Here is a 24,359-nt window from a genome sequence, read left to right on the forward strand (position 1 = left end):
AGCTAGGAATATTAGGACGTTGTAAGCGTCTGATTTATCCTGGTACATCAGTTGGACTAGTCACTTTTGCAAATATTATAAAACATTATACAAATTTAATTTTAACAAATCAATTTGACATTTTTGTAATTCTCTTCGGTGTTTGAATGAACATATATTAATATCCTCAAATTTTGTGCTTTATAAATTAGAATCTTAAACTAATAATTATATAATTTCAAATTCTTAATCTATCATTAGATTTCATTTGACCAATATCGTGTGAAACATATAATTTATATCAATTAAAACTTCTAAACTTTCACAATTAAACTAATTTATACGCCTCATTTGAATTACCTTTAAACTCATTCATCTATTAATTCTCAAATATATGTAAACTTGTTCAAGTATTAATGTACTACATTGACTACTAAGAATCAAACTATAATGATTTTAAAAAGTTTGAGTAAATTGATAGAATCATAGATTTTACATGTGAAGTATAAGGTGATACAAAAGTCCTTGATACATTTGTAAGGGTCAGACTTTAAATTAATATTATAACATTCAATTCTAAAAAGCATCCGATTCTCTACTACAAGACTTAACCAGAATTCTAATTTTAAGCTCTTTTAAGATGACTATTATTAAAAAACGATAAATCTATCCAAATTAATAAAATTTTACTTTCTATCCCTAATAAATTTAAATAGACATCATTAGAAAATAAAATTTTATTATATTTATAAACATTTTTAAACATTTTGTGAATTAAAACAAATTTTCTTTTTTCAATTACTATTTATAATAATTTTTCAAAGAAATTCAGCAGATATGATTGGCCAAGACATTGAACTTCAAAAGATTTTTTTAAAAAAGTTCCATAAAAAGCTGGAGGCTGATCAACAATTCGACATAGAATAAAACAAAAATATTTGCAAACATCTCTATCAAAGTTGGTAGCTATTTTTCTTGATTTTTAGCGGTTCATCATCCGTTATTTAATCAAACCATTTGGTCATAATTTTTAAAAATAGAATATTGTACATTTCTTTTCATGCATGAAAGCACTTGGGAACATGGCCGTTAAATAATCGCTCAAGATGCTGGAACACAGAGACTCGAGTATTATAATAATACATTTACACGCATTTTCCCTACTTACTGGCGGGAACTTGATGAAATTTCTAGTCTAAGATTGCATCATCAAAATGTTGTAAACATATGAAATCATCAAATATACAAGCCTACAAACATTACCCAACGGGAATCCACCCCAATCTCCTGTATATTCATGCCATCTCTGGATACTTGGTTATTTCATCAATATCCATCCTGTTCACCAATCTTTGAAGCATTCTCAAACGAAAGATGGCTTGTCATCAGCATCCAGATTTGACTGAAAAGACGAAAAAATTTGAGAAAAGAACAAAAAACAAAAGGAGGATAAACAATAAATTTATAAATAACGTGAGATTCTTTTGAGGCAGAAGGGAGTCGACACAGATACTTGAGCTTCAAATAGTTGAGCAAATACCCATAAAACAGGCTCTAACCTTCAAACTAGCTCCCTTTGGATGATCAAAGATGCTTGATTCCTCCTGGCATCATAGAAACTGCGGGAAGTAGTCCATAGTAGCTTAAGCGACGGCAGATAAGATATCATCTCCCTCGACTTTAAGCTAAAATATTAAAAGAAAAGGGAAAGAAAAAAAAGTGGAAAAAGAAAATGTAAGGCATACTGACAAGATAATTGTACATAACAAGAGTCGAGCATTAAAGTACAATATACCAGCTTCATATGATTCAACAAAGCACCATGCAATAGGTTTCTCAGCTTCTCACAAGCATCTACCATGTGACCTGAGCGGATCAATTCATCTATTTTGCACCATAAGTACTGAACGGCGTTGTAGGGGAAGCAAACAGAGAATGGTCTTTTTCGATTAATTATGTCTGCTGGTCCCTGCAGAAAGTTGGAACATGATTCAGTATGATGTGTGGCCCACAGAATCCAAAATTCATTAGAAAATGTTCAAACTTGAAAGAGATTTCATTTACGAACCATCCAAAATACACATTTAATCAATGTTAGATCATATGTTAGAATCCTGATTTGAATTTATCTACACATAATCTATCTCAAAAATGCTTCAAACAAGGTCCACGGTTAACAAGTATTATCTAAAGAATTTTATTAAAGATTATTCCTCAAATTTTTGTTCAAGTAACAAATGGAAGAGATTTCTTTGGGTAATGGGGGCTTTCAGTTTGGAAATAAAAGAGATTCAGTCCGTCGATTAAGTTATCAATAGAACTTCAGATATAAAAACCAATACATGAATTACCATTGATGCAAATGATTCCATGCATTCAAGCAACAGATGGGTAGCCTCTGTATATCGACCATATTCAACATATAATCGAAACAACGATGCTGGATTTGATTCTTCACCAGTCATCCCCCATGTCTTTGGCCTTCTACCATCCTGCCATAATATTGTCAGATGAATTGACACTATACAAAGAAAAATACCAATTCCACAGAAACTGCTGAAAAGATTATTTACCAAGATTTTGCACAAAGAACAGTTATTAATCAAGACAGCAAAAGAAAATAAGAAAAACGATGGAATTTTGATTGTAGTGACTTGAAAGATGAATTTGAACATAACAATTCCACCCATACTCGTTTATTTCAAAGATCCCATCATTATCTACGTTGGCATTATTATTTTAATTCATCCAGTAAATGAACTCTGTTTTTCCCCTTTTGTGGACATTTTAGCATGTTAAGATAGTTTTGAATTTTATTTATTTTATTCTTTTTTTTTTATAACATCTGCTTCAACCATTAAAATTGCTAACACATGAAATTTTTTCAATCTACTAGAGTGCTCTCGCTTCTTTTAGTTCAAGAACTTTCATGTTATCCACTATGGTGCACCTATTCTGTTAACTTACTTTTCCATTACAATCAACACAACAATTAAATGTCTAACATCCGTATATTAATACTTTTTTTATAAAGCTTATATTTGTAAATTAATCTTTATCAAGGGAATACCAATTATCTCCTCGTGTTTTCAATATCAAGTTTTACCAGTCATTTCTAGTTAAACAAGAATTGCATTATGGGACAAAAGACAAAGCTAAGATTTCATTCCGTCAAAATAAATATAGATAAATAAACCAGTGGCAAAATTTGGGAACAACCTTAAACATGAGAACCAGCCAAAGAGGCAATTCCATCTGGGAGTCTGCCCGGAGAAGTGTTTCCACAACAATAAGAGGCAACCTAGCGTTGAAACCTTTATATTTTTCCTGAAAGTTGTCGATTTAAATGATCAAGATAGAGAAAGCTATAAGTGAAACTACAGAAACAGGAACAATAGACAGAAAGAAAGAAAGAGTAAAAGTCCCAAGTTCCTCTAATAAGCAATTGAATAAACAAGGTGTCGACTCTTTACCAAAGAAAAAAGTGGTGTCCAGTCTTTAGCAGAGAGAAAAAGAGAAAAGAAGAGAAAAAAACTGAAAAGGCGTGAATAAGTGATCTGAGCTGTTAAAATTTGAACTATACATTATATAAACTAATACAAGAGACCAAGGCTGCGTTTGGTGGGTAGAGTTGGGTTGAGTTGATAAGAGTTTTTTGTGGAAGGGGCGCAATACAGTTTGATTCAGCTTGGTTTATAGAAAACTAGAACCGAACCAGAATGCATGAAGAACAGCACCTATCAAACTACTTAGACTGGGGGTTGGTCGACTTGGCTTGGGGGTCACTAAGATACACGTGCATGCACAAGGGAATGACATGGGATCCATCCGAACACGTGTCCGACACGACATTTTGCATGTTTTTTTGTTTTTCTTTTTTTTTAATTCAGACACGCTGGGACATGGTGGAGATGCTTCACGGACACACTGAAAAATAAAAATAAAGAAGAATGGGCCCAAATTTTAAGGTCCATTAACTTTCTTTTTAAAAAATATAAAAAAATCGCAAAACCTAAAATATAAAACGAATATGCTCCCCTTTCCTGCAGTTCATAAAAATGAGCAGCAAGCCCCCAAACAGCCAACTTCAAATGTTACTGCCTTTTACCAGTGCCCAATACTCAAAGTTCATAACTTTTTTTTTTTAAATCTATCCATCATGTTAGTTGTTAGCCATAGCCTATTTCAAGTTGAAATTCTTTTATATATATCTATTTTCTTTTTAAATGTTAGGATGCCACCTACAAACAGTTTTGTTGTCTTGTACTCGTACAAACTAAAATGGCTAATTAATTTGACAATTGACATTTTATGCTTTTTTCACTCACGTACATTTAGTATTTTATGTTAAATTTATATAGATTCTTAGAGAAAAACTAAAAATATAGTGTATCCCCAACGTGCTCATATCCTAAAGTTTAAAATAGTGGGTGATGGTAAAATTAATTATATATCACTAACAATCCCTATTACTTGTGAACTTGAAATACTCAAGAAACCTAACAAGTAGAAACCAATTTTAATTAGGAAGGAAATAACAGTGTAGGGGTTTGAACACAGAACCTCCCTGAATCAACTGCTCTAAAACCATCTTAAATCACTGATTGACTCAAACGTTTAAGTTAGTGGGTGAAGGTAAATTTAATTATATATTACTCACCTTCATTCCCATTAAAAAAAGGTTTGGATAAGGCACTATGGAAATCTAAAAGTTCTCGTAGAGTAACATTGCAGTGTGGATAATGATTTTTAGCTCTTCAAACTGCTTGGAAGTCCTTCAAAGAAAACTTCCATTCCACAGTTTGTCTCCTACAATCAGTCCCCTTTGTATGACAGGGAAACAAGATTATATCCAAAGTTGTTGGCAATAGCTCGAGTTTTGGCAATGCATTTCAAGACAATATTTTGCAGATTCTTGTGGGACCTTTGCTGAATTTGGGACCAAAAACTCTTTGAAATTACGCTGTTAAGCACTGTTAGCTGATTTGTGGTTTGAGAGTGTTAAAGGATAAATTAGGGCTTATGGATTATTAGTATTTTCATATCTGCTCACCATCACTCAGATCCATTCGCGCCATCCAGATCCGTCTCCATGGGTTTCTCCAATCTGCTGCGCAGTTTGCTCCAGATCTGTCTCCTGGAGTACATGCCTCCATACGACATCATGGGTTTCATTCATGCTTTTCTCAACCAGTTTGGTTTGTAAATTAGCTTGATCAGTTCAATTTGGTTCAATCTTGGTCACCGGTTTGGTCTACTATTGGTTGGTTCAATCATTGAGTCTGGTTCAGTTAGCCCAATTGTTATGTTCTATTTTATGTATCTGTTCTGTTTTCAAATCAATCGTTATAATCTCTACGAGGACCTTTGTTATTGCCCAGAAGTTCTTTGTTTCGTTCTTTGTAGGTTTTGCTATAGATCTCCATACGAGGATCTATGTTTCTATCCCAAAAGCTTTTCATTTCGTTCTTTGTGGTTTGTCTTTAGCCTAGAAGTTCTTTGAGTATTTGGCTCCTTCACGAGTTTCTGATTCTATCTCAGATTTTCAGATTTGATTCGGACGTTTTCTTAGCAAACTCAAGTTTGTGATACTACCACCTTGAGTTTGAGGGAGGGTGTTAATTAGGGTTTATGAATTATTAATATCTTCCATTATTATTTTCTTTTTTGGTACTTTCCATTTAGGAATTTTCCTTAATGTTTCTTTGAGGTCTATATATGCCCTATGTGAAAGATCATTATGTACATTTATTTAATTATATAGAAATTTCACGTAGAGAAACCAAAGAGTTTTCCATGACAAAGCAACCCCTTGGGAGGATCGGTTTGAAATAGCGAGAATTAATGCATCGTCGTGGTGTGCTCTTTCCAAGCACTTTGAAGCCTATTCGGTGCAAGACATTAGTCTAAACTGGAGCTCTCTTCTTCAGCTAGATTATTACTTTTATTGCTTTAATCAGCCTCTGTATTTGATGTTTTAGTTTAATTTTTTCAATTCCTTGAACATGATTTTACTTTTGCAGTCTCTGGTTTTCGTTTCAGCTTTTGTTCTCTTGTAATCTACTAAAACCAAAAGATTAGAAAGATTAGGAACTTTGTATGGAGATGATGATGGTGTTAAGGGGTGAACCTCTTGATTCGCTATGCTTTTTATTGCTTTATTTTGCTCTTTGTATTAATATTGTACTTTGAGCATTAGTCTCAATTCATTAATCCGATGAAGAGGTTTATTTTTGTTTCAAAAGAAAAAGAAAAAGAAAAAAGATAAAAACTCTTCCCTCTTCGTTTTTTGTTATAGCTATTTCACACCTTCCGAATTCCCAAATTGAATCCATATTCAATCTATTTGAATTTACATAACTTGCTGGCAAAATATTTCCTCATAGGTTACTATATAAACATGATTTTCCGGTATTTCCTATCTCTCCAATTTCAAAGTTGCAACTTGAGTGTATATGTCTGGATCAAATATTACCTGAATGACCAATTATATTTTTGTACAAAAAGCAGATAACAGAAATAATGCGAAATATCTTAACCAGAACTCATGAAATAATATGGAGGTACATACAAGATAAACTTCCAGAGTTTCCCAATGGCCATTTCCATCGGTCTGCTGACTGGTAGGCAGTGCATCAAGTGAACCATGAACATCACTTCCACCATTTGGGGAAATCAATAAAAGACTATTTATTCTGGGATCATTCCTGAAGTCATGGTTAAGTTAGCAATTATATTTCCTACCTGTGAAACTAACCAACCAATAGGAAAAGACAACAGATGCTTTTAATCATAAATAAGGTTTGACTTACAGAACTGCAGATGAACCTAATCTACTAGGACAACATTTCAATGACATGGCAGTGAAAACTCTTTCCAACTCCCTGAGTCAACAAAGTTCAAGACATGCAATTCTGAGCAGAATCAATACAGTTGTGTTTTATACAATGACAGCATAACCGAAGATCAATACCTCTTTAATGCTGAATCTCTCCAGAATCTTATTATAACAGAAAATGCCATATCATAAAAATTGTTCTGGACCAGAAGATCAACTAACTCTGAAGGGGCCTCTTGAACCCTTGACAAACGAGAGTCTGCAGAAAACATGATTTCATATCTTATATTTAAAAGCTAAAGTGTTTGTACTTGGTTTTTCTTGCTTTCTCATCCGGCTTAAGGAAATCATGATACAGAATAATCCATACCCTTACCAGTAAATGGCCACTTGATATTTGCTAATGAGAGAAGATACTCTGATGAAGTTAGCACAAATTCATTTTCTAGTTGTTTCATATCGATATAAGAATGCTGCTTCTGAGACTTGGTGTCATCTCTGCCAACTATACCAAAAAAATAAAATAAAAGCCATTTTTTTCAAACAGAACAGAATCTTCGGATAACTAAATAAATATTTTAAATTAATAACAATGGAAACAAAGTGACAAATCAGAAATCTGGAAATGACAAAATGATTAGGAAAATAAATAAATAAAGAGTTTCTTACACTGTTCATCAACAGTTCTTTTAGCTTTCTTACTTGGGTAGTGCTTACTCTGAATAGCATCTCTTTCAACCAGGGGTTCAATCCACGCAAAATCAGGATGAACAAGGTGCAATGCATTAATAGCAGCAGAAAGGCTATTCAATCGCTCCAACACCAATGATGAACTGAACTGATTATCTCCCAGAGCTCCTTCCGTTCTCAAACGAGCCGAATAAAGGTAGATATAACTTGCTGCTTTCTGCCAATTATGTCGGTGTATTTCAAAGGCATACAGCAACTTATACAAGCTTGGCCTTGACAAAAGATCAGAACGTTCTGCCTACGTTGAGATGAAGAAACTTATAGGCATGAGTTGACAAGAGATACAGCAATTTAAGCTAGTAACATAAATAACATTGGTGACGAACATACAAAACTTCAAGCACTACAGCTAAATACCTTCCATACAAGCTCCTGCTCTACCTTTTCTGCTAATCCGATGAATGGTAATTCACCACAACAAAGAATCTGAACAATCGATCAACAAACCATTTAATTAGCAGAGAAGAACAAAGGTAAGTGTCTTGTTACTTGCATATCTACTGGCAGACCGATGATTAGTTTTTTTTAGAAGAAAACAAAATTGAACTTCTCCATCTGCATAAACTGAAAAAGCCAATTTAATATATAAAAGTCAAAAAGCCAGTTAGATGTAGCTGACGATTGACAATATTGGGACGATCTAATGAGATGATATCACCAAATCAAAGGAAGAAACTTCCACTTTTGTAATCCTTAATCCTTTTTTCATATATGTAAGTGTCTCAACCAGCTTTACATGCACCTCAAGTAATGATGCAACCTACCTGACCTTGCAACATTTAGGTGTTAGGAAACTCATAGAATATTAAATCCTATGTAGGTGGCCACCATGGAATCCGGATCAAACTCATGCCCTCTTACCCTTTTATCACATGCTTTATTTAAAAAAGAAAAACGGAAACAAGCTTCTCATTGAAAATGAAAACAGATTAAAGTTTGAATTACATAGAGACATAAAAGAACATGAAAGAACAACCCCAAAAGCGGCCACACCAAGAATAGAAAAAACTAACAAGACCAATCAACAAACTAAAAAAAAAAAACAATACAGTTCAAAATTTGAAACCAAAACCAATCTAAAGGAACTTAAACAGCTGCAGCCCAAAACATCCAATGCTTCACTTTCAAAAAGGATTTGACCAAAGCTTCAAGGACATCAGCCACGAAAGATAACTCTCCAGTCAACAAAAACTTATAACTTAAATTCAAAATTAAACAAATGAGCTTGGATAACCGAACCAAACCACAAACTTGAAAAACTTCAGGATTTCTTGGACAGCTTCAAACCGAAATAAAATAAAATTTCAAACCAACATATCCAAAGACGATAATAAGGAGCACGATCAACCAGAATTAAAGCACAATCTTCAACTATGGACCTCAAATGTGCTGGAATTTCTGTATGAGGCAAAGGAGATCAACAAAAACCGACCACTTTTGAATTCAATCTCTCTTCCTCATGAAACAGGGCATTCAAATCCCCTCCCAAGTTGTCAATTAGCTCCGGTGACTCTTGAACTAAAACAACTTCATTGCAGACAATATCTTCACTGCTTACACTAAAATGAAAACCAACACCGGATTCAAAACTCCTCTTCTGGCATGAAGTTGAAGAACTAAGGGAACCTTTTAGAAATTCAACCTCCAGGATTAAGAACTCATACGCTTTATTTACCACTATGCTAACCCATGAGGGTTCTTTTCCAATCCTTAATCAAAATGGGTTGTTGGTAACAAATACAAATTGTTTTCCACTTCAATTGGTGAAACCAAAATCTGAGTTTCTATGAAATAATTCTCTAACACAAAATGAGGGGAGAAGTCTTTATTTATAGAGAGAATGGAATACAAGATGAAGGAAAATTAGTGAATTCACATAACTACCCCTTTACAACTAACTTTCTTAACTAACTCTCTCTATCAACTTTACAAATATGACTCTTGGTACACCATCAATGTATATTTTTTTTTAAAGAAAATAGGAATTTTCACGTTTCCATTGGAATAATGGAAAGAGACTAATTCCACTTCAATGTATGTTGTCGAACAATCAACCAAATTTAATGTTTAGGAAGAAATACTAACAAGACCTCTAGAGTATTTCCCAATGCACTCAAATGTATTTCTTTTAAAAAAGTAGAAATAATAACTTAGCATTGAAAAAAAAATGAAAGAATACAAAGTCATACAAAAAACAAAGCCCACAAAAATGTAACTTTCTCTATAAAAGGGACTCCCCAGCTATATAAAATAGAATCTATCGTATGTGAGGCCCTAGAGACAAAGGCATATTGAGGAGGAGTAGAAAGGGAATTGGTACATCAGACAGCAAGTTAGAGGTAGTAGAACAACGTTTCTATGGGTACGGCTAGTAGGGAATGTAAAAGAGAAAGTAGGGAAAGAAGGGAGCACAAAGAGTTTTGGATTAGAACTAGAGAAGGAGAGGTCCCCACACTTTCCTTTACAGTCAATAAAGATGGTTTTGAATAATCTCATTATAACCTTAAATCCAATAGACTAAGATCATGTGGTTATGGTATGAACACTAGAACTTTATGTGTTGACATAAAAGTGGATCAAGTTCAAGTAAATAGCCAAAATGTTTTATAGTATACGAATAAGGTTGGGTACTTTATTTTGGGAGCGGCCCACTATGTGGAGACATGCAAGTGGAGCATCCTATGCAATGATTTTGCATAAGACCCGACCACATAATTGTCACTTTTACTTTATAACATTGTTTACTGTTTAAAACTAATTATTTCAATTTCGATGACCTAGGTAAATCGACCTTAATCCTAAGCTAATTATGAACTCTTGTTTATTTGGGATTATCCTTAGATTTGCATGGGCGAGATAAATCTAAAAGTGTTGGCTCAATAAACCTCCTATTTCAGGTGTAAGACTGAGTAGATAACTGGGGACATAGAGTACAAGGAGGAATTCACTCATACCCACTTCTTGGAGTAGTAGAGAGGTTGTTCCCGTAAGTGCTGACTCCGGGTCTTGAACAAGAGATCTCACCCACTCCTGGCTAGGAAGGGACTTCGGTTTGGTGGTTGGACCACAAACCAATTGTTCATTAAAGGATCGATGGGACTTAAGGAACAAGAGGTAATTATAAGGGTAAAATGGTAATTTTGACCCGACTGTAATTACGAACACTCTGTAAAGGATTGACTTACTAATCATGGTTATATCAAGTGGATAGAAATATATCTACTATGAGGAAAGTGCAATTGTTGGGCTGATGCTGGTGATCGATAGGTCCATTAGGTCCCCTAATAGCTCATATCGGAACATACCTTAGAATAGTATGATGAATAAATTTTTAAGTGTACGAATTGTTTTTTATAGAAAAGTGTTCATATTATTCTATACACTTTATGACTTGGCACAGTGATTTAAATGTCGGGATTTTGAATATAGATTCATATGGTTGGGATCGGTAAATTTAATATTTGATATTAAATGAATATAATTAATTAAATTGTTTAATTAATTATTTAAAGTTAAATTAAACTGTTTAATTAACAATTAATTTTATTGATTGATTTTGAAACAATTAATAAAATAAAATTTGGAATTTTGACTTTTAGAAGTCAATAGTCAAATGTTGAATATATTTTAGTGGAAATATCCAAATTTTAGTGATTTGTGAGTGAGCATCTTGCTTACAAGGTGTTTACTCCAAAATTAACCAACAAATCCTACTTAATCTTTTGAGATTGAGTGTCAATCTCAGAAAGAATTTGATTGCACGGGTGTTTTCTTTAAAATGGAAGGATTAATGAGATCAACTTAGGTTAGATTTCTTTTGGGAAAAATCTAAAAATTTGAAGGGACAAAAAAAAGCTCAAACTCTCTCCAATTTCTCTCAAAATTCATTACTCACCAGATCCCTAAATCCTGTTGTAAGGTCGGAGTATAGTCGGGAAGACTAGCAGTGGTCCATGAAGTGTTCGTGATCAGTATTGTGGAGATTTCAGCTCCAATTTCGAGCTACAAGTTCTAACTCTGTTTTTCGGTTTATGGAGCATGCATGCTAATTCTCTAAAATTGAAGCATTTAGGGTGTTGCTTATCCAAATCACTTCAGCTCACATGTTTGTATGTCTGTCACTTTCCAGGGATTAACAAGGAACACAGCGACAATCAACTGATTCAAAAGCCATTAAATGTCTGCTGTTCGGTCAGCATCCATCGTGTTTGTTTCCTTTCATTGTTACATTCCATATTTTGAGAAATAGATATGAATTCCATTCTCTATATTGTTTTGTTCCTTGCTCGGGAATTTCTTAATGAACTTGCAAGTCAGTGTCAGGCTAAAACAGAACAGCGTACTACGCTCCCAACATGAAACTGACTATAAATTGTATATACTGAAGGATAATTAGTTCAACATAGCTAATGGCTGACAAAAGTCATTGATAATTAGCTTGTTTAACAAGAGATCTAAATTATAAAATATAGAAGTTGTAGGTCTTCAAGTAGTCCTTGAGTTCTCCATTTAGAGGGGGTTTTATTAGCCTATTTGGGTGTTTTGAAGGCCATCTTTCCTACGTAAGTTGATGCTCATGAATAAATTTTCATTTCACTCATGTATAGTTGTTTCCTTTAAACAGACGATAAAGGAAATAAAAGAAATCATATGCTAAGAAGTACCGACACTCCTGAGATGGCCAAGTATCTGTGTCGGACACGTTTCCGACACCAACACGCCCCAACTCACTGCCAACATGTCTCCGACATGCCAGCTGGCGTGTTGGTGTCGCCGTGTCACGTGTCGGTATCTGTGCTTCCTAGATTCATATGTTCCCATTACACTTAAACCTACTAAACCTACTAAATGAAATTATGTTTATCAACCTTATCACCAAAGATGAAATCAACTGGCCAAGCACGATAGTATCTAGAATATGAATTCTTTGTGTTCACAAATTCAAGCAGACATGGGATCAATGATGCTCAAAGGAAATAGGGAATGAACCTTAATGGCATCGCATTCATAAAGGACTATTATGAAACGCCTTAAGCAGATATATTTGCTCTCCTCATCTGGATTTGAAATTATTGCACAATACGCATCATAGAGTTGATGTAGATCCAATGCGAACTTGAAGACATTTGCCCAAAGCCTTCCTTGGACTGTAATGGCAGATTCATTGAAAGGAAGTATGCCACAATAATCGTCTTTTGGACTTACAGCTTCTTCCACCAGCTCAAGTGCAGCAAGAGCAAACTCAAAAGCTCCTTTGCTGATATTGTACTGCTCAAACAATTGCATAGACCACTGGTAGTAATGGAATTTCCATGCGATAGTTGATACACAACCAGCTGGAAAAAAGTGGGGGAGGGATGGGTGAATAAATACACGACTAAATTAACTGTTCCATAAAAAACTTTTAAGAGTTTTAAATGAAGAGGCTCGTTTCCTTTTCTTAAAAAAGAAAAAGAACAGAAAAAAAAATTCTAAAAGTATTTTAATTTTATTTCATGAACTTACTAGACTCAAAAGAAGAAAATCCCACTTCATGAGGCAAACTCTGCAAAGCCTGAAAAGATCTGTTTCCGGATGAAGCTCTGCGTAGAACAATCATAAAAAAAGATCACGTTGCAATAAATGAATATATTAATTTCATAGTTTACAAAAAGAAAATAAAGAAAGAAAGTAAATAGGAGAATATATTGATTATCTTTTCATTTATTATGTACATTTTTAAGTTGACATCTACGGGATAAAATTCTATAGATTACAAACGAGATTTTATATGGCGCATTGCTGGCTTGGAAAGAAACAAAACGAAACCAAAAAAACAAAAAAATAATATTCAACTATAAAATGGAAATAAGGTGACGCAATTTCTCTTGAGGAAAATAACAGCCATGGGCATGAAATTGTTCATGGAAGTCAATTAAAACCAACACCTGAATACTTGTCTCCGTTTCAAAAATAAAAAACATAAAGCCAACACCTGAATAAACTGAAGTAACTGCATATAGCTTCTATTACACAGAAGTATTTGAAAAGAACATAGCTTAGCCACATATAATACCTGAAGAAACTGCATATAGCTTCGTGAACCTTCCTCTCTTTCAGTGGTCCGTGCAACTTATAATGTGCCTGACCAAGTTGACAGCAACCAAGAAGGTGATGCATTATAGACCATCCACCATCTGCATCTTGCATACAGTGAGATGTCTTCTCGTTTTGTGATTGAGCCTTCACGACACTGAGCAGGTACTTTTATTTTTTAAGGGGAAGGGAGCAGTAAAAAGTAAAACTGTATAAGAATGGAGTAAAAAGTAAAACTGTATAAGAATGGAAAGGGATCAAAGAGTACAAACGAAGAAAAAGAATAAAACATCCTTCTAGATTCTGAAACAAATTAGAGGGAATTCTAAAAATAAAACATCTTTTGGTTGAATTTTCTTTTCTTGAACAATTTATTTTATCATTCTTGGCTGGCTTTGTAGTTAGACTTTTATTTTCTTTTTGAAACGAAAAGAAGACATTTCATTGATGTAATGAAAAGAGACTAGTGCTCTTTTTATCTGGTATGAAATGAGCGTCTCTTTTCACCACTTCCATGAAACGAGTGTTCCGTTTCAAACAAAAAATAAGAATAATATTATTCCACTTAATAATTAGCAAAACACTATCAAAGATGAAAGCTCCAAAAAAATCCTAAGTCGTTCGTTGGTCTTCAGCCCCACACAGTATCAGCACACACATTCAACAGTATACACAAGTTCCAAGCTATTACTATCTTAATAAACTCGTGTGTTCTTTTAGGCAAGCTTGTGAGGATATTATTTATCTTATGGATCAATCATTTTAGAAAATCGAGTGTGGGTAGGGTTTAACGTTGCATCAAACTTTCCCTATTACATCTCTTTGCCAATAAGAGATTCAACCCAAGAATCTGACATTTGAGAAAGATTCCCTTTGAGATTATGCTTTGTACTTCCATATTAGTTAATGAAACGTGGGTGCTTTTTTCATGGGTAAATAAAATCAACATGAAAAAGGATGTGAGGATTAAATAATCAGAAAAACAAGAGCAAATGACAAAAGGAGTAAATGGTTCAAGTGTGGTGAATGGCAGAATGCGAACCTCAACAGCATCATATTGGCCATGCCTTAGCAGTACCACAGCAAGCTCAGTTGAAGTATTTAAAAAAGCTGAAGGTTCTCTACTGCTCCCCCAAATAATCCAGCTGGTAAAATTTTGTGTTGCAAGAACAATGTCCTGCGGATTGAGAAGACATTTGGTAGACAGGTAGACCGGCCCTTCAGCTGAAGAATTCATCTTTAACAGAAGTAAAGAAGCCAATGTAAAGTCGCATTTTCCAAGCTTCCCCTTCCATATTTCTTTACCTCCATAAGTATCTGTAACAGGATGAACATTTAAAATACTAAATAAATGACAAAAACTAGAATAGTGATATCATTTCAAAAATCAGCAGCATTTATATTTCCACCCAGAATCACAATTTCAACGTCAATCGAAGTCATATTTATCTATGTTAGGTTTTTAAAATTGTAACTTGAAGGCTAGATAATATGATGCAATCAGATGCCAGTTGCCACATCAATTTTGTCCTAAAAATGATCTCTTGGTGTGAGCAGTGTAACAGAAACAACGAAAAATGTGCTCTTAAAGTTTTATTTGTGCTTCCTTTAAAATGCACAACAGAGTAAGAACACAAACTCTTCAATGACAAGCAAGAAATACTGAAAGAAAATGCTCGGATGATAATACCAGCAACAACCACCTTACACCTACCGATTTGTAACAGTGAAAGTTGAGAACTAAAATCCTCAACTGCAGCTGACTCAGATGGCGTGATAGCAAGGAAATTAATAATGTGCCACTCACAAATAATTTCCTCAATCATTGGAATTAACTCAAGTTTTATTCTCGATGTGTCATCATGGAGTAAACCAATCTGCATGCAAAGCAGACCACTCAATTATGCAATTCAACAGATTGATGGTAAAATGTTCTTATAGATAACAAGTTATATAAATACAAGATCTTGCTTAACGATCAATTCAAAGAAAATGCAAAGTAGACCACTCAAACATTCAATGCAATAAAATAGAAGCATGGTAAAATGTTCTTTAAGGATAACACAATTTCTGAAAACAATATCATGCTTGAAACTTACCATTAGATAGACAAGAGAAATCTCATACCCAACAATCAATCAGGAGAAATTGTTGCTATTTGCTAATGCAACCTTTTTTTAGGAAAGGAAACTGGCCTCTTATTAATAGTACTAAAGCCCAAAGTACAAAAAGTTTATACAAGGAGCAAAAATAAAAAGACCAAAGGATCAGTGGTGCACCCGGACATCTCAACTTGGTTGACAACCCTTTAGCACCCTCATCAATTCCAACAACAATTACAGCCAAAAGATACAGGATAAAATATTTACAAGAAGGCAGCAAACAGAAACTGCAAACAGGATAACCAATATAAACTATGAAACAAAAAGACAGCAAAAATGAGACATGAAGATGGTGGCTTCTGATGATCTGGAGAAGTAGAGGCAAAAAAATTTAAAAAAACTGCAAAAAACATGAGGCGTAAAGAAGGTGGCTTTGAAGGATCTGGAGAAGTGAAGGGCCGCCAATTAAGACTGGTTTCTTGGATGGAGAAAGCTTCAAAATCTTTGCATAAAGTACACCAAACTGCAGCATTCCGATTGGCTATCTTAAAACGGTCTAACCAGCTTGACAAATTAAGTTTTCTCCATTTATCTAACTTCCTCTGCACTTTATCATTGGCTGCCAAAAGGAAGCCTGTCTTGGGCAGCCCCTCAATGGAAGCCCATAAAATAAAAAAGGCATCTTTTCCACGGTGCAACCCATCTTTCCAACCATATACCTCAGCTCATCCTCTTCCACATTAACTTCGCACAAGGCTCACTTATTTTTTCGACTAAACTCACGAGATAACTCGAATAACCCTACAACATTTGGAAATCAAGAAAACTCGTAGGAAATTGATTCCTAGGTAGGTGCTCTTAGTTAGTTATTAAGACTATGTTTCTTTTTCTCCACTAAGCTAGTCCATGATGGTTACAAGGTTGACTTATAGCTTGCAAAAGAGGAGGGTGTCATCCCCAAATTGAAGAATGGATATGTGAACCTTCTCCTTGCCAACCACAAATCCTTCCATAATGCCTAATACAGTTTTTATTTTTATTTTTATTTCTTTTGTTAGAAAAGAAAACATGCTCTTCATTCATATAAATGTAAAACGAAAGACTAATGCTCAAGTACATGGGGTTTATACAAAGAGCATAAAGCATAATTAGGATCAGGAGAACCTCTCAACTACGTTGACACCCTCTAATGCAGCTAAAATCTATACAACGTCTTTTGTAGTTTTCATTTTTTTTTTCAGAAAAGGTAGAGGAACCACCGTACATACATCTGTATAAATGGTGGTTAGATGTAACAAGAAACAGCTGCATTCATCTCCTAGAGGCTAAAGCTATGATCTCTCCCTCCAATATATGATGAGTTAAATGTTACAATATAGAATATGAATGGACTCTTTCCTTCTCTTTACTCATCCCATGGGTTTCCTTATGATGGAAATTAAGAGTTATGTTCAAAATACCATTTTCTGCATCTGGAAAGAAGATGAGATGTTTGTTGAAGACATTAAGCATGAACAGATAACCACCCATCACATTTTAGGATAGAAGTTTTTTCCTGCTATTTGGGATTGGAAGAGTCCTTTGAGTTTCCAAAGCAAATCATTAATGATTCAGATATGTCATTTGAACTTAAAAATTCATCAATTTTGAAACCTCCTTTCCATTAATTATCGGAAAAAAAAAACTCAACTGGTTTCGTGGTTAACAGGAGGTTAATACTGATTCTTTAGAAGAAAATTGTTTCCATTTTATGATCCGTATTGCTGTTAGTTCTCCAAAGAAGCGTCAATTTTCACCATTTTTCAGTCAATCTACCTTTACAATACTCAGCTCAAAGGTCACCTTTATCCATTGAAAATTCAATCAAGAAATTAAGAGGCTTTGCTTACTGGATTCCGATGACGGTTCAGCTATTTGTATGAGTTGTGGGGAAGTTGATCATCCTCATTTTGGATGCAAATTACAAATATACAAACTTTAACCTAAAAACTAAGAATAACCCAACAAATGCAAACTAAACCGAAAAAATGCAGGCACCCAATTTAAACTCCTATCTTGAATAGAAAAAATTAATAAAAATCTTACATAGAGCACATGAGAAAGATGCATCAAGTCCAGCGGCTTCAAAATGATATGCCCACTGAATATGTCTTGAGTTCTTTGATTCAACCCAAGTCTAGATCAGTGTTCATTATCTGAAAGTGTGACATCCCAACATTTTCATGTAATTTTATTTAATTATCTTGAATTATTTAGATTTTATTTTTTGAGGTTGCAATGAGACTATTGGGTGGAGATAATTCAAATTAAATTGAAGTAACAAAGATTTGGCATTTTTAGTGGGATTTTGATTTTAATTTGGAAAGTTTAGAAAGATGAGAACTTGGTTTGGAAAAGAAACAACAAATATATTATTTTCTCAAGTCAATTAGGGTTTTAACTAGGAAAGTGTTCCTATTTGTACTAAAAAGGGGAGCCATTTAAGCTTCACACAGCCCTATGCAAATTAAGACCCTCATCTCCTCGCACCCCTCAAGCAACTCTCTCTCTTCCCCTCATATCACAATCTGCAAGTGCCCATAAGGGAGTTTGCCAACCGTCAATTAAAGCACCTTCATCCACCGTCATCACTTGTCGCTCATCGTTGCAAGCTCTTTGCCTTCGATGCCAATGTCCAGCCGTCATGACACAAGCCAAATATGTGACGTGCCTCTCAATCTGACGTTGTTCGTCTTCGTCGTTTGTGAGTTGCCATCAGCCCTGTTGGGTTTTCGACCATCGCTTCGTGCCTCACCGTCATTTGAAACCCCAAGCTGTCACTGCGGTTTGAAACCCCAGCCCGCCGTCACTGCTCAAAGTCTCAGCCACCACTGTTCAAGTTTCCATCAAGACGCCGCCAGTCAGTTGTGGTCCATCAATCGACCCCTACTGTATGTCTTCGGTTTCATAGGAAATATTAAGTTTTGGGTAAGATTTGAGTATTTGTTGCATTCTTAAATGGATCTCGAGCACCCATTTTGAGTTGGGTTTAAAATCGTTTCTTTCTTGGCTTTTGAAGGTTAACTCGGAGTTTTTGGAAGCATTTAAGTTGCTGCCTAGCTGTGTTTTTTTTATAAAATGGAGACAAACCTCTTTATTAATAATAAATGAGACTAATGTTCAAAGTACAAGAGTTTTGTACTCAGAGAAAAATAAGAAAAAGAGAATATCATCCAAACAAATTAAACAAAACAAAGATGAACTTGGGCAACACAAATGTGAAAATGTCCTACCAACGATCCCAAAAAAGTAGCAACCAAAGAACCAAAGCAACAGAGTATTGAAACATTAGTAAAGAGCTGAATAGAAAGAAAATATAAAAGCTTTGACCAGAAATGCCCACTTTAGACAAAAAATTTGTATTCCACATGCTTCAATTTGAAAGGAGAAAGGAAACACCAAGAAAAAGCAATCCGGTGCTTCAAAACTATCCAACCCCAATAATTCTTTGCCCAGAGTTCTTTTCCCTCCACTGATCATCATGATAATAAAAGACAAAACATCCAAAAAGATAGCTTTTAAGCTAACAACATCAATCAGAAGACTGTGTTCTCTCTCCCATGAGAAAAAAAAGCTTGATGATTGCCCAGCTGTGTTGTTGGTGATTTTCAGCAGCGTTCAAGTAAGTAATTGGGTGTTTTAAGATGGATTTTGGATTACAAATGTTACGGTAAAGTTAATAATAAATTTGTGTTATGCTTAGGTTGATTCTTGATTTTATTCAAGATGAAGAAGTTTAATTGATTGGACAATAATTTGTTACTATATTGAGGTAAGTGACTTACTACTCGTTTGCCCTCGAACCCAAGTTGGCGTAAGGATTGTGTATACACATGAAAGCATGCTATTATTGTGTTGGAATGAATTGCTGTGTTATGCTATAATATGCTATGTTGGACTGTTGGGAATGATCTGGAAGTTCATGATATATGTTATTAAAATTACGAAAACATGTTATGACTTGATACAGAATATGAAATATGAATGTTGAATGATGCATTTTTGGATTGATGGTTACTATTAGCTTTCTTATCAAGTTGTGCACACATTATGCTTCGGTGTCCTATGAGATACCACGAACACTTGTGACTAATATGTGTACCCATGAGTTCACACTTATGACTGATATGTGTACCCATGAGTTCACACTTATGACTGATATGTGTACCCATGAGTTCACACTTCGACTGATATGTGTCCCCTCAAGTTCACTATTAGGACTGATATGTGTTCCTTCAGGCTCATACTTATGACTAATACGGGTTCTTTCGGGATCACCTCGACTATTATGCTATAGGATGTACATTGTTACACAAATAGAAAAGTTAACATGTTCATCAAGTGGGCCCAGTAGTGAGCCACTCACCGAGTATTTACAATACTAACTTATTCCTATGTTTTACTTTTAAGGTGAAAGTAAGATAAGCTAGAGAGTGACAAGAGATACCCCTAACTGAGCCATATGGGACTAGACCATTGCTTCCATTCTATTTCTACGTTTTCATGATTTTTAGATTGTTTTTGCATACTTCGTTGGATAGGAAGTTTCATGATCTGAACATCTACTTTCGTTTATTTTCTTTTATTTAAGTAGGGGACCCCGAGCAAAAGTTTTAATTATTTGTTTATTCATAAATTTATTTATTCATTTATTTTTAAACACTTTCCTCCTAAGATCTTTTTCTCATGTTTCTCAATTAAAATATTCTTAGAGGTCGGATTGCTATGATTTCAAATCTTGTTTTCTCTGAGTAAATACCCTAGTTAGGGACCTAGAAAAGTTGGGTCATTACAAAATGTTTTAAGGGTCATTCCATCCAAGATTTGTGGAGAGTGTTGTTTCTTTTAAGTTGACCACTTTTCATTTTATTGTCCTATTGTTTTTCTTTTCATTTTTTTTACGAAAAGTGCAATAACATTAAAGTACACACACATATATATATAGATATATAGATATATATAGATATATATAAAGCTGTCCATGAAGTTGGAATAAGCTCCAAAAGGTTCCATCATGATTGACAAGTTCTTAATTTGGTGATACAAGAATGACATAACTTTTACATTAATTTACAACTTTTTTCACATATCAATGAAAAGTTTGTTTATTCTATGAAAAAAGCATATGGAAAAGAAAAGATCAATATGTTATCAATATATTTAATGCTAATTAAATCTGTCCAAGGCATCAAAAAAATAACACAAAAGATATAACAATATTACTAGGAAATAAAGCATACTTTAAGCAAATAAAAATGAAATATTGAAGTTTATGTGGTCCTCAATTAGTTAAAATAGGTCTTTTAGACATATAAACAAAAAGCAGGCTTACGTAACACAAATAAAAAGCAGTTTTAAATCTGTCTGACATTTTTAGTAAACAGCAATATGTATGTAAAAAGAAACTAACCTGCCCACTGGCGGAGACCATATAATTTAGAAACAACAGAACATCTAATGCTGATTCAAGCATAACCTTGGAAATCTGGGAGGTTGCGTGGACCAAAATGGAGGTATTGGCATCTGATGATGTTTGAGGCTGTACTTTCTGAGACATCTTCCGAGGAACAAAGTATTTAAGAAAACTTTCAATGACATCTAAAACCCTGCCCCATGAGGCACCCTTTTTGCACAAAGTATGAAGAGATAGCATCATATCAATAGAAAATTTTCGAAAATTTTTCTTATCAGCCAGTTCTCTTTCCCAACCATAGCCAGCTTGAAGATCTGACCTTTTAACCATTACCACAGATGAGCTATATCCATTTTCCAGAATCTTCAAAATTTTACCAACAATTTCACCAAAAGGGATAATCGGTGTGCTCATTAGTGATTCATAAAATATAGCCAAAGTTGTTTTCCCCAAACGACGGCTAATGCTAATAACACATCTCAAGACCTCAAACAAGAGTTCTGAATCTGAATCATTGCCAATCCAATCAATGTCAGGACCACCAAGTTCATCAAGTTCCCCAGAAAAACCTGGCAGATGATCACAACATGATTGTTAATCCATAAATAATTAAGGGGCACTGGTGGTTTTCATCAAGGAGTACATATGTAAAATGAGCTATATTGCTATCCTACTTGAAAAATATAAATCGGAGATGAGTTATGATTTTTGGTGATAATGCCAAGAATCTTTGAAATACCGTCTAAAAGTTGCTCAACATTGTCCAAGCATCTAAAAAGTGATACTGAATTCCTTCTCACTAATCCCACTGCAGCCGATGTATTGTCAATAAGTATGAAAGAAGGTGCATTATCTGTGCACCAGTGATGGATGTAGTGGGTACAGAAAGTTTTCCACCATAGGTATATTGAAACTGGAGTTCCAGTTGCTCCCTAGCACAAAAAAGAAATATATCACCCGTGAGTTCTCTTAAAAATCATTTTATTTAGTTAAAAATGCACTTGAACCAAAGAAATCCATCACTCCATGTATGATAAAATATACTTTAACAGAATCAAGAAACTACGGAAACAAATCCTAGATATGAGAGTGAAAAGAACCTCATCTTCAATGAGAGAGAGAATCTCTTGTTTCAGTTCATCAGAAGTCATAGATTGAAAGTTAGAATCTGTCCAGTGCCTACTATATTCAAGCAAAGTTGCACGAAGAACCCTTTCATTGTAAACCCCAGGTTGTAGTAGTCTGCGCACGAATATAGAAGATATGAACGGCACAACCTCATCCTGATGTACATTAATGAAGCTACTATAAGTGTCAAAATCTAACTTAACGACAAAAGTATGTGGCTCTAATTAAAAAAAATATTGCAACACTGATTAATGAAAAAGAAGTCGTAACTCATAAGTATTATGGATCTTCAGAAAAGTGTCAATATCAATTACAAAAATACTTATTGAACATACTCCAGCCACGTGTCAGACACATGAAATCCAATCTCTGATCTCTTGTTATTTTTGAAAATCTCCTACAAGTTGGCAACACACAAGAAGTACACACTATGCAGCCAAGTCAAGATATAGTTACTAAAAATAAAACATGGTAGTTTTTAATCAAACTAAGAATATTTACATAAGGAACAAAGATATAAATGACAAAGATCTTCTATGAGATTATAAAATCAAAAACACACATGGGCAAGCTATTGACAAACGGGAATTAAAGGAAAAAATCAATATGTGATGATATGAGTGGAGAATCGACTAAACCTTAAGAAATGGGCAAAAGAAAAAACAAGGGAAGAACATGAATGATCTATAGAACATCAACGTGAAAAGATCCCCCAAGTCCAAAGGCCCTAATTGAATCCAAGTTATTAACTCTTATGAGCAAAAACCTGCCACACAAAGATCTTCACCTTCTTGGGAACATTTATCCACCCGAACCTAGGATGTGAGGAAGGATTGTATCAGCAAAGGAAGAAACCTACGGAAGGGCAAGGAAACCAAAGGTGAGAATCATTGCCCCTTCCCCTTCCCATTGTAAGGCAAAGAAAGGAGAGGGAGGAAAAAAGAGCCAAGACATCTGACGTTTCCCTGTTGGTCAACGACAATGAAAACCCAAGAAAGGAGAAGGAGAAGGTGACAAATACATCTGACAGAGGATCGAAGCAACTAAATGATTCCTAAAGGAGGATAAAGACATAATGGGACTAAGCAGAGATATCCCTCGACCAGACCTAATAAAAAGTTGTTGCATCAAAGCTCAAGCCCCTAAAGCAAAATCCTCAAGGTCAGATCACCCTCTCTCCAACAATCTGATTTCACAATTCCTGGTTCTTCTTTACATTTTACACAAGAGATTCTAGAAAACCAATCTAGCCCGAGCCACAAAAGAAAAAATAAAGAGTCGAATGAAGAATCAATCTTAAGTGTAAGCAGTGAGGAGTTTGAAGTAGGCGAAACAAAGGAAGTTCAAGAGGAAGCGAAGTTCTAATCCAATTTTACCAAAAATCTTGACGATCTATTCAAGAATGAACCTCAAACAGAGGAGGTTTCGACAAAAGGCCTAGTAAATCTGATACATAAAGATGAAGAAGGATCTCTTCAAAAAAAGCTCTTGTAAAGACAGATGTTGTCCTCAAAATTCTGAATTTTAAAAGGTAAAAGATTGTCAATGCCAAGCTTCTTCAGCTTCATCATCAATTAGGGCAGACATTCAGACTTCAAAAAAGAGTACCTTAAGGGCAGAATTGATTTTAGATCAAAACCCTGATTCTTTAGAGGTACATTGTACACAAATTCAAGTTACCTCTTTTCCAATCGGATTAGTCACTTAGAGATCTTGTCATCCACGTTTTAAATATTTTGTTTTTTCCTTACCTTCCGAAAAGTTAAATATTTTAAGGCTCCCCTTGCCAAACTCAGGGCCCTCATCCAAAAAGAAATGTGATTCAGATTTTGAGTCTCCTTTTAGTATGAGCAGCAAGGAAGATGATCTTTTGGGGAAGCTATATGAGCTAGAGGATTATTCTTTGAAGGACCCCTTAGAAATTGATCTCAATGATTTGTTTCAGAATGAAGAGAAACTGAATGTTTGAAAACAGACCTCTAGAAACCCCTCTCAGTCTAAACATTGCGGAATTCTAGCCCATTAAAGTCAGGAG

General features: G+C 34.6%; 1 protein-coding gene across 6 annotated transcripts in view; it reads right to left on the reverse strand.

Annotated features, from left to right (window-relative positions):
- Positions 1–979: 979 nt before the first annotated feature.
- The window catches only part of LOC103496931 (nuclear pore complex protein NUP160), a 45,659-nt gene continuing 22,279 nt past the window's right edge, over positions 980–24,359 (reverse strand). For 2 of the 6 annotated variants that reach the window (XM_008458971.3, XM_008458970.3), the window contains exons 10-28: positions 22,297–22,479; positions 21,936–22,128; positions 21,194–21,765; positions 15,357–15,519; positions 14,685–14,959; positions 13,623–13,810; positions 13,073–13,149; positions 12,557–12,903; positions 7,925–7,993; positions 7,487–7,805; positions 7,188–7,322; positions 6,953–7,076; positions 6,792–6,863; positions 6,551–6,686; positions 3,199–3,306; positions 2,331–2,471; positions 1,775–1,948; positions 1,539–1,664; positions 980–1,381 (exon numbers count right to left, since the gene is read on the reverse strand). In XM_008458971.3, the coding sequence (XP_008457193.1) occupies positions 1,623–1,664; positions 1,775–1,948; positions 2,331–2,471; positions 3,199–3,306; positions 6,551–6,686; positions 6,792–6,863; positions 6,953–7,076; positions 7,188–7,322; positions 7,487–7,805; positions 7,925–7,993; positions 12,557–12,903; positions 13,073–13,149; positions 13,623–13,810; positions 14,685–14,959; positions 15,357–15,519; positions 21,194–21,765; positions 21,936–22,128; positions 22,297–22,479 (3,318 nt within the window). In that variant the 3' untranslated portion in view covers positions 980–1,381; positions 1,539–1,622. The remainder of the gene's footprint in view (positions 1,382–1,538; positions 1,665–1,774; positions 1,949–2,330; positions 2,472–3,198; positions 3,307–6,550; positions 6,687–6,791; positions 6,864–6,952; positions 7,077–7,187; positions 7,323–7,486; positions 7,806–7,924; positions 7,994–12,556; positions 12,904–13,072; positions 13,150–13,622; positions 13,811–14,684; positions 14,960–15,356; positions 15,520–21,193; positions 21,766–21,935; positions 22,129–22,296; positions 22,480–24,359) is intronic. The other 4 variants (XM_008458973.3, XM_008458975.3, XM_051084451.1 and 1 more) reach the window with 4 other exon arrangements.

Source organism: Cucumis melo, chromosome 5 (genome assembly GCF_025177605.1).
Source record: "Cucumis melo cultivar AY chromosome 5, USDA_Cmelo_AY_1.0, whole genome shotgun sequence".
In the NCBI taxonomy this organism is placed as follows: Eukaryota; Viridiplantae; Streptophyta; class Magnoliopsida; order Cucurbitales; family Cucurbitaceae; genus Cucumis; species Cucumis melo.